This window comes from Borostomias antarcticus (assembly GCF_949987555.1).
Source record: "Borostomias antarcticus genome assembly, chromosome: 1".
NCBI lineage: Eukaryota > Metazoa > Chordata > Actinopteri > Stomiiformes > Stomiidae > Borostomias > Borostomias antarcticus.
In genome coordinates, this window is record NC_140234.1 from 17,531,112 (window position 1) to 17,541,517 (window position 10,406).

General features: G+C 49.1%; 2 protein-coding genes across 2 annotated transcripts; one reads left to right on the forward strand and one right to left on the reverse strand.

Moving 5' to 3' along the window:
• Positions 1-232: 232 nt before the first annotated feature.
• Positions 233-5,268, forward strand: LOC311313695 (extracellular calcium-sensing receptor-like; the record flags this gene model as incomplete). The annotated part of the gene is made up of 12 exons (XM_084443869.1): positions 233-403; positions 593-712; positions 871-1,023; positions 1,146-1,346; positions 1,539-1,783; positions 1,943-2,165; positions 2,415-2,545; positions 2,677-2,773; positions 3,028-3,151; positions 4,156-4,628; positions 4,740-4,820; positions 4,900-5,268. Exons 1-12 carry the CDS (start codon positions 251-253, stop codon positions 5,266-5,268), a joined length of 2,370 nt encoding a protein of 789 aa, XP_084299995.1. The 5' UTR covers positions 233-250.
• Positions 5,269-6,187: 919 nt separating this feature from the next.
• On the reverse strand, positions 6,188-9,602 carry LOC311328690 (extracellular calcium-sensing receptor-like; the record flags this gene model as incomplete). The annotated part of the gene is made up of 7 exons (XM_084461309.1): positions 6,188-7,101; positions 7,213-7,336; positions 7,426-7,647; positions 7,873-8,081; positions 8,179-8,477; positions 8,883-9,172; positions 9,309-9,602. The coding sequence occupies 7 exons, from the start codon at positions 9,600-9,602 to the stop codon at positions 6,188-6,190; spliced, it is 2,352 nt and encodes a 783-aa protein (XP_084317435.1).
• Positions 9,603-10,406: the final 804 nt, after the last annotated feature.

Below are 10,406 nucleotides of genomic sequence, written 5' to 3' on the forward strand. Positions count from 1 at the left end.
TTGTGTCTGTTTTGCCAATCGCTTGTGTTATTTGATAACATACTGCAGCTTTTTCATCCCTATATTCATCTACATATCATTCATTATACTATCCTTCTAATTTGGTTTTACACGTCTGTTGTATTGTCTACAAGTCTCGAAGTTCATACTGAGAACTCTCTCTCTCTCTCTCTCTCTCTCTCTCTCTCTCTCTCTGTCTCTCTCTCTCTTGCCTCGTCTCTCCAGTTTTGACCAAAGAGCCTTTCGCTGGATGATGACCATGGTGTTTGCAGTCGAGGAGATTAACCGTAACTCAGCCCTGCTCCCGGGTGTGACGTTGGGTTACCGGATCCTGGACAGCTGCGACCACGTCCACACCAGCCTGAGAGGGGCCCTGTCCCTGGTCACTGGCTCCTCAGAGACGGCCAGGCTGCTGGGGACAACGAGGGAGCAGACGGAAGATAAGACGGAGGAGAGGATGGAGGTTCCCACAGCTGAAGCTCAGAGCCCGGAGAGAGAGATGGAGTGGGGGATGGAGAGAGATGGAGAGATGGAGAGGGGTGTGCTGCCAGAGAGTGGGAGGGAGAGGAGTGTAAAGAAGAGACGTGTGGAGGGAGGAACGGGGGGGCGTCCATGTCTGGCTGGGGTTCCAGTGCCTGCTGTGATCGGCATGGCCTCCTCCACTCCCACCGGGGCCGTGGCTCACACCCTGGGCCCCTTCAATATCCCACTGGTGAGAGGGACCCACAAATGTAGACAGATCTAAATGCATTACGCACTTTCACTACAACCGTAAATGTACGGCAATAAGCTTGCCTTACTGTATCTCATCATCATGCCCTGGTACATGATCTACTCTAGAATACCATTTTTTCTGTTTCTGTCCCCCAGGTGAGTTATTTTGCCACCTGTACATGTCTGACGGATAAACGCGTCTACCCCTCGTTTCTGCGTACCGTGCCCAGCGACCTGTTCCAGGTGAGAGGGCTGGTCCAGCTGGTCACACACTTCGGCTGGCGCTGGGTAGGCACCCTCGGGACACAGGTAGGATATTCCAAAGAGGTATAAAATGATCATGACAAATATACTGTACGTATTAACAATTCAATGAAAATAAACGGTGGTGTACAGGGACCAACCCAGCATTATGTGTGCGTGCGTGTAAGGATGACTACAGCCTATATGGCATCCAGGCCTTCTCCACGCAGCTGGAGGAGCAGGGCGGCTGCCCGGCATTCCACCTCACCATTCCCAGATCGCCCTCCACAGCTCAGACGCGCGCCCTGGCGGACGCCCTGCAGGCCTCCAGCGCCCGCGTGGTGGTAGTCTTCGCCCCAGAGGGCCAGCTGCTTGGGCTGCTCTCTGAGGTGAGTTTCACGCTCACCGTGAACAGACAGGCTGTCTATGCCGCGCCGGGTAAGGAAGTGAAGTGTGACCTTATTGGAGGGAAAATAATAAGGCAGAGCAGAGGCAAGGGATATGGAATGTTAATGTTAATATTTTTTTTTTTTTACTTTGGGGTACGATGGATCAATCGTCTCCTATTGCCCTGTTGCCAGCTGGCGAGGAGGAATGTGACTGGCATCCAGTGGGTGGCCAGCGAGGCCTGGGTGACTGCCAGCCTGCTCACCTCGCCCCAGTTCCACCCTCTCCTGGAGGGAACCCTGGGCTTCTCCTTCCCGGGAGTGGACATTCCCGGACTGAAAGACTTCCTGCTCAAGGTTCGTCCCTCTGCCTCTCCGGGGTCGGAGTTCATGAACATGTTCTGGGAGGACCTGTTTGGGTGCAGCCTGCGGTTTGGAGGGTCCGGTAAAAAATCAGAGGGTAGAGTTGACATTCTGGATAGTAACCCAGTGGAGAATGAGAGTGTTTCTCAACCCAGCCCTGGAGTTAACTCTTCCCACTTATCTAGTCCTGCTAGGGGCTCTGACACTGCAGGGCCCTTGTGGGGGTCTGGGGGAAGGAGCTCTAGGAGCACAGGGGGGAACCCTTGGTGTACTGGTTCAGAAGATCTGAGGGACACAGATAGCAGTTACACAAATGCGTCCCAGGTCAGGATCTCCTATAACGTGTACAAGGCTGTGTATGCCATGGCCCACGCGTTGCACCAGCTGCTGCAGTGTGATGCTATGAACAACAGCCAGGCCCGGGGGAGCTGCAGGACCATGTCATTCACACCCACACAGGTATGTTCGATAGTTGTGTGTGTGTGTGTGTGTGTGTGAGGGGGGGCGGGGGGGGGGGGGGGTTGTATTTGATACTGTACAAGATGACTTGCACACATACAGTACAAGCAGCTGAGAGGCAAAGTTCCTCATAGAGTTCCAGTTTCATTAAAGTTCATCAAGATTTGGTATCATTATTTTAACATCAGTTGTGTATTTGCACAACATCAGAATGTACTTTGCTTCCACCGCTCCCTGTTCTTCCTCTAGTTGTTACAGCACCTCAAGAGGGTGAAATTCATCAACCAGTTTGGTGAGAAGGTCCATTTTGACTCCAATGGCGAGCCTGTCCCTCTTTATGACATCATTAACTGGCAGAAGGACAGTCATGGAGACATCAGGTTCTGAAGGACATGGCTTGTATCTTTGTTTTATAAAATGGTTACATATCCACAGGTTTGAGAGGGGGTATTTTATGAAATATTGTAGTTTTGTGACTAAATATAAACTATTGGTCTGTTACTGTATGAAGGTTCCATAAGATAGGCGGCTATGATGGCTCCGCCCCTGTTGGAGAGCAGCTACAGATGGATGAGAGTGCCATTGTGTGGACTGGAGGCCAAACCAAGGTGTGGTGTAAAAAAACTATGTTAAAAATAATAATAATAATACGATAGTAATTACATGTCATTAATCAACATCAAGAAACATAAACAAGAATAAACAAAATGACATACATACATACATACATACTGTACATACATACATACATACATACATACATACATACATACATACATACTCATAAACAATGTATACATACAGTGTTACTCTTGAACCATATCCTGACCACTGTACTGTATTGTCTGCTGTCCCTTCCCAGGTACCTGTGTCCCTGTGCACGTCCCCCTGCTCCCCAGGCAACAGACAGGCCGTCCGCACGGGAGAACCTCGATGCTGCTTCGACTGTCTGCCTTGCGCTGATGGAGAGATCAGCAATCAGACAGGTACCTACTACACATATACCTGCACATGTTTGTTATTGCTCCCTTCGTTACGTCGAGAGCTTTATAGTAGGTAGTCCAAATGCTATGTCTCTGTAACCTTCCCACGTCAAGATATGGACACTTCAATCCCCGCCATTGACAATGAATGGGGGTAAAAAATGGGCAGCCGTGTTTTGGGTGGCTCTGTGGCAACCCCCTCGGGTTGGAGCCGGCAGGGGGCAGTTCGGTGCACTCCGAGTTCTCCCCCAGCACCACCCAGTCCAAACCCCATGTCTCTAGTGCCACCAAAGGGAGCTGGCTTTGCTCAAAGTTTTGTTTTAATTTGAGGATCCGCCCCATAATTCGGATATGCTCCAAAGTTTAATGGGTTCTAAGTTGGCCCATGCTAGACCCCTTCATCAAGTTTCATGAAAATCGCTCTGATAGTTTTTGTGTAATCCTGCTAACGACCCAACCAAACAAACAAACAAACAACACACGCCACAGAAAACATTACCTTCTGCCCTGCGCTGTTGCTGGGGCTGAAGTAATTCTGCACCTTCCTAAAAGCTCTGTGGATGTATTATTATTCTTTTTAAAATGATTTGTTTCCCTAAAAATGTAATGTATATCACCTTTAATGTGCAACTTCAATTTACTTGCAACTTATATACTGAGTGCAAGCAGGATAGGTTTGGTATTTCTGAATTCATTACTGTAAGTCAAGTTTTATGCCAGTCCAAACCCCGTGTCTCTGTGACCTTCCCACATCGAGATATGCCAGTTTCAAGACCCCCCCCTCCCCATTGATAATGAATGGAGGTAAATGAGCGGCCATGTTTGGGTGGCTCGTGGACCCGCCCCGTGATTCAGATCCACTCCAAAATGTATTGGGTTCTAAGTTGGCCCAGGCTCCACTCTTCCACCGAGTTTCATGAAAATCAGGCTGGTCGTTTGTGCGCAGCAGCAGGACTGGGGCGCCTAATGTGTGTGTGTGTATTATGTGTGTGTGGATGTTTACTCAGGTTCAACGAGGTGCACCAAGTGTCCTGAGTACTACTGGTCAGACAGAGACAGGGTGAAGTGTGTTGCCGGAGTTGATGACTTCCTGTCTTTCTACAACACCATGGGCATCATCCTTGGCATCCTGACACTGCTGGGCGTTGTCACAACAACCGCTATCACAGCCATCTTCCACCGTTTCCGCTCCACGCCAATTGTTAGGGCCAACAACTCAGAGTTGAGCTTCCTGCTGCTGCTGTCACTCAAGCTCTGCTTCCTGTGCTCACTGCTTTTCATTGGCCGGCCGTCGGTATGGGCTTGCAGGTTCCGCCAGGCTGCGTTTGGGATCAGCTTCGTCATCTGTCTCTCTTGCGTCCTAGTCAAGACTATTATGGTGCTCCTGGCCTTCCGGGCCACCGTACCTGGTTCCAGTGCTCTGAAGCTGTTTGGCCCTTCCCAGCAGAGGGCACTCATCCTCTGCACCACGGCCCCACAGGTAGAGTAGGGCTTGAGGTACTGGGATATTTGCAACAATAACATAGAAACAATAGCAGCTCCATAAATCATTTACTTCCTACTTACTACAAATGACAACTCTTACTTCCAGGTGTGTCTCTGTGCAGGCTGGCTTTCCATGGCACCACCCTATCCGTTCAGGAACCCCTTCTACCTTGGAACAACTGGGAAGGTTAGGAGATATCAGTCATCCACAGTTCATCATTCCTAATAATCTGAATGAAGGTAGATATGTGTGAATTGTTTCACAGGTGGTGCTGGAATGCAAAGAGCCCTGGCCTCCAGGCTTCTACCTGGTCCTTGGTTACATTGGCCTGCTGGCCTCCCTCTGCCTCCTCCTGGCTTTTCTGGGACGGAAACTTCCAGATACCTTCAATGAAGCCAAGCTCATTACCTTCAGCATGCTGATCTTCTGTGCCGTGTGGATTTCGTTCATCCCAGCTTATGTCAGCTCTCCTGGGAAGTACACAGTTGCTGTGGAGATCTTCGCTATCTTGGCCTCCAGCTTTGGACTGTTGCTGTGTATCTTTGTGCCAAAATGTTACATCATCCTACTGCAACCAGAGAGGAACACTAAGAAAGGGATGACAGGGAAATCCCTGAGGCACTTGACATTTTGAAAATGTGGCAGATATATGTTGTCCTTTGCGATGAATAGATTAATTGAATTCACATTTAATCAAATGAATCATTGCATGTTGTATTGCACATACCATGAATAGGCATGTGGAAGTTGTCTTCATGAGATATCAACTGCTTATTGGTCACTTAAGCTATAGACTTTTAAATGATTCCTGTAGAGTTTGGGATTTATCATACTAATTCCAAAAGGAGATTTAGGTTATCCTGGCACCTGTGTACAGTATCTCCACTACATTGAAGTGGTCATGAATCATAGTGTGTGATTGACAGACTACACAAGCAATGTCACATCAAAAAAGCTATGAAAATGTTTATTTCTGTCACAACACTATCATGTTGCATAAACATACAGTATAAGGGGCAAGTGCACTGTTTTGTTCAATTAACTACTTAAATACATTTGAAATATGGAAATGTACAATGTCTACAGTTTGTTTATCCTGGACAAATGTATTTTCCACACAGTGGGTTTGCATGTCTTGGTAGAAAAAATGTTTAAAGGGGTAGTGTGCTATTTTGGACATGTATCCCTATTTGTGATCTGGCAACCATGAACCTGAAACATAAAGATCATTATCATAGTTTTTAAACACATTTGCGTATGCCCCATTGACTTCCATTGTAGCCCAGTGAGAGCCTGCATAAAAACTGCAGCTAGCTCAATACTGGAACGATCAGTGAAATGATGGTCTCTGTATTTCAGGTTCATGGTAGACAGACCACAAATAGGGCTAAATGTCCAAAATAGCACACTACCCCTTTAAGGACAATTTATAATTGTCTGTCAGTTTCTTTGGACAGAGCTAGTTGAGTGTTAGTTCAGGAGGCACATATATAGACCTAACAGTACACTCACACATTACCAGCAATCTGTCAGATTAATTTACTCTGAGTGTCTCAGAGAGCCTTGGAGGGGACTTTTCCCATGAGTTGTTTCTTGGTGTTTTTTTCGGGTCTGAATAATATGATGAAACATTTAGGAGCAAATATACATAGGATCAACCCAAAACTGGAAGCCAGAATAGCAAAGATCTCCACAGCTACAGTGAACTTCCCAGGGGAGCTGACATAAGCTGGGATAAAGGTGATCCAGACTGCACAGAATATCAACATGCTGAAGGTGATGAATTTGGCCTCATTGAAGTTATCAGGCAGCTTCCGAGCCAAAAAAGCCAGGACAAAGCACAAGAGAGCCAGGAGTCCTATATACCCCAACACAGCCCAGAAGCCCACAGCTGAACCCAAGGCACATTCCAGAATGATTCGCTCCTTAAAGGTGGTCAGATTTTTTATGGGGAAGGGGGGTGATATAACTAACCATAGGGTACATATCAGTGCTTGGATAAACGTGAAAGACAACACTGTCAGTCTCTGCTGTGGAGGCCCGAACCACTTCATAGCATTACTTCCTGGAAGTGTAGCCCTGAAGGCCATCAACACCACTATAGTTTTCCCCAGAACACAAGAGATGCAGAGGACAAAGGTGATCCCAAACGCAGTGTGGCGCAGCATACAGGACCACTCAGAGGGCCGGCCAATGAAGGTGAGAGAACACAGAAAACACAGGATCAAGGAGAAGAGCAGCAGGAAGCTCAGCTCAGAGTTGTTGGCCCTGACCACGGGGGTCCCCCGGTGACGGTAGAACACAGTTGCCGTGGCTACAGCCAGGCAGGCCCCTCCCACAGAGCAGGTGGTCAGGATGATTCCCAGGACCTCATGGAAGGAGAGGAACTCCACAGGTTTGGGCAGACACAGATCCCTCCGAGTGTTGGGCCAGAACTCCTCAGGACAGGACTGACAGTCTGGAGAATCTGGCAAAGGAAAACCAGAGAACTGGTATTAGTAGCATATAGCTGTAGCAGTTGTCCTGAGGTTAGGGCAGTGTGGCTGAGGTACATTTTGACGAAGACATTTTCACACACCTGTGGTGTTGCTGATCTCTCCCTCTGCACATGGTATACAGTCATAGCAGCAGACGGGCTTTCCTTTCTGCACGGCCTGACGAGTACCTGGGGGACAGCTCTCACTGCACACAGACATAGGAACCTGACACACAAACAACATCACATATTGTTATGGTACAGTACCTTACCCAAGCAAGATCAGTACAGAACACATGCCGGTGTGCCCCCTACCTGTGTGCCCCCATGTGCCCAGGTGATGCTTCTGCTCATGTGGAACTCCTGACCAGCTGGCAGAGACACATCATAGCGCCCCACTGTCACAAACTCCATCTTTCCACTCTTGAGAGTCTGCCAGTTCACCAGCTCATAGGTGGCGACCGGGTCCCCGTTGGCATCGAATGACACCTGGTAGCCATTACGAGTGAAATTCACCGTCTTTAGTCTCTCCAGAACCTACAGGAGGAGAGAAGGAGGAGGAGTGGAGGAGTGGAGAGTGAAGGGAAAGAAGTGAGTGGATGGAGGGAGAAAGAGATGGATGGAGGTGAAACGTTTGAAAAAGCTTCCATCAAATAAAATAAATGCATCTGATTTATCATAACACGATTTTGCTGAATTCATTTGAGTGACAGTTGTGACTCCTAGTTGTGTCTTTTAATAGGACTGTTGAGTGGCGCTGACCTGCTTCGGCTGGACGTCAGCGTGTCTGTCACAGCGAGCGGTGGAGTTTGTGTTCTCCTCGCAGACGATGGCGTTGATGGCGTGGGCTATGGCGTACACGGCCTTGTACACCATGTTAGTGATCCGCAGCTGAGAAGTGTCCGTGTATGGGGTGTGCAGCTCGGTCATGTCCTCGGTCCCATCACACTCCCGCAACTCATCCCCAGCAGCTAGACAGATAGATAGGGACGGACAGACAGTTCCATGTGACAGAATGATCGAAGAGGAGTTTTACTTCCCACGGCCCCCTGTAACGAACGCTCTCACCAGTCCCATGTAGCCTGCAGTTGAAGGCGCTCTCCCAGAACTCTGTGAGGAGTAGCGAGCCGGTCACCGTGGCAGGGGAGAGGTCCAGGAGGAAGTCTCTCAGCCCGGGGATGACAGAGCGCTGGATGCCAAAGCCGATGGCCCCGGCACACACGCTGAAGCGCAGCATGTCTGGGTCAGTGACCCAGGACTCGCTTCCTATCCACTGGAGAGGTGGAGGGGGCTGGTGCTCCAGCTCCTCCAGTAGGATGCGCATGTCTCCAGGGGCGAGGAACGCCACAACAACCCTGGCTGTGGACCTGAGGGAAGGGCATGTTGATAAGCCTGTGATAAATAGCCTAATATGATTTGCCTGTGATCAGCTATCCTTCTGCAATTTTTGATGACAAGAGAATATTCATAATGTCATTCATGGGGGGGGCTGATATAGATTGTCCTAAATAGTAGCCTAATTGATAGGCTGTAGCCCCCTTGGCTCCACTGCGTTCGTCAGCGTCAACTGTCAGCTTCCGTCAATGAAGAAATGCAGCCTACCTCGGCGATTCTCTAACGTCCGACGCAGGCATCGAACGCAACACCACGGCTGTGGAGCTGCTGTCATCAATTACAATGGATTCATTAGCGTCTGATAGTTGATTGTTGACGCTGACGCTAACGGACCCCGTGGAGTAAAACCGATAGGCTACTGAAATAATCAATCGAACCTGCGGATAACGTCGGTCACATATTGCAACTTGCTGATTGGGTCAGTTCGGTAGAAAGCCTCCGAGTATTCCACACAAATGCCCTCCTTTTTAGCCGACCGGAGGAACGCGGCCATACCGTTATTACCGTAGTCAGAGTCAGACCGGACAGCCCCGATCCAGGTCCAACCATAGTGCTTCACTAGCCGAGCCAGAGCGTCAGCCTGGAACAGGTCGCTGGGGATAGTTCTGAAGAAAGTCGGATAATGTTCCTTATTGCTCAGACACGCGCAGGTGGCAAAGTGGCTCACCTAGAAACAAAGTTCGGGAGAAGGCAGCTATAGGCTACATTAATAAAAAGCCAATTCTAAATCACCGAATTTCATAGACCACATACAAGTCGGTTAGTAAAATAATGTTGGCCTTTCTTATGAGATGTGAATTCACCTGTGGAATTTCGAAAGGCCCGATGATGCGTGCCATACTGATGGATGGCGTAGAGCCAGACTCTCCGACTATAGCTGTTACCGAGCTTGTCTGAGAACACGGTTTTCCAGTGTCAAATACCGGCTCCAGGCCATTTGCCAGCTGGAACGCCACCTTTACAGCCACAGGTACTGAGGCGCAGGAGTCATGGATGCGGTAACCGAGCTTCACTCCCGGCAGCAGCTCCGAGCTGTTATTGATCTCCTCGATGGCAAAGATCATGGCGCGCGCAAAGCGCAGTTCACGTGAATCCATACTATTGACAGAAAGACAGTTAGGCTATCAGTGCAAGAGCCAATGGCTACTCAACATTTACACATAGCAGTAGGCTATTAAACGTACAAGAAGTAGCCTACTGTACATGTGGAAGCCATATTTTTTGTCATATAGCCTACCGAATAGTTAAGCACACACAGGCAAACACCCCTCAATTCTCCTGTCACTCCTCTCCTTTCCTCATTTCACTAACCTCCCTGTGCACTGTGGGGCCTCAGGCAGATTAGTGTAGCTGTGGTCCACGGTGTACAAGTAGTTGTGGATGGAAAAAACGCCCGCAATGACAAAGTCTCCATCCTGGGAAAACACTGGGAGCCGAGGGGAGCCCTGGAGCCTGCATCTGATAGACTCCTGCGCTGACGCAGACCTACTCCTGGCCCTAGCCTCTGCAGCTCCAGCCCTAAGCCCAGGCACCAGCCCATCTCTAAACCCATCCACGGCATGCACGCCAGAAACGAGAGCTAGAAACAGTAGTCTCAGAGCCATACTTCGCTCCACAGGAGTTGAGGAAGCAGTCGTCATTGAGATGTGTGGAGAAAGGTGACAGCTCACACACGTCAGCATGCCTCCCCATCACTGGGTTTTATACCCAGTCTAGCGGCCAGCACTGCCCCGCTGGCTGTCTGGGGGCTCATCATGAGCACAGCTGCACCAGAGGGCAGGGCAAGGGGCTGCACATCCCACATCTTTGTCAAATATTGCTGACATTTTAAGAAAATGGATTGCAAGTGCTACTTTATACAGTATGTATATTTGCTGTTATAGGCTGTTATAACCTTAATC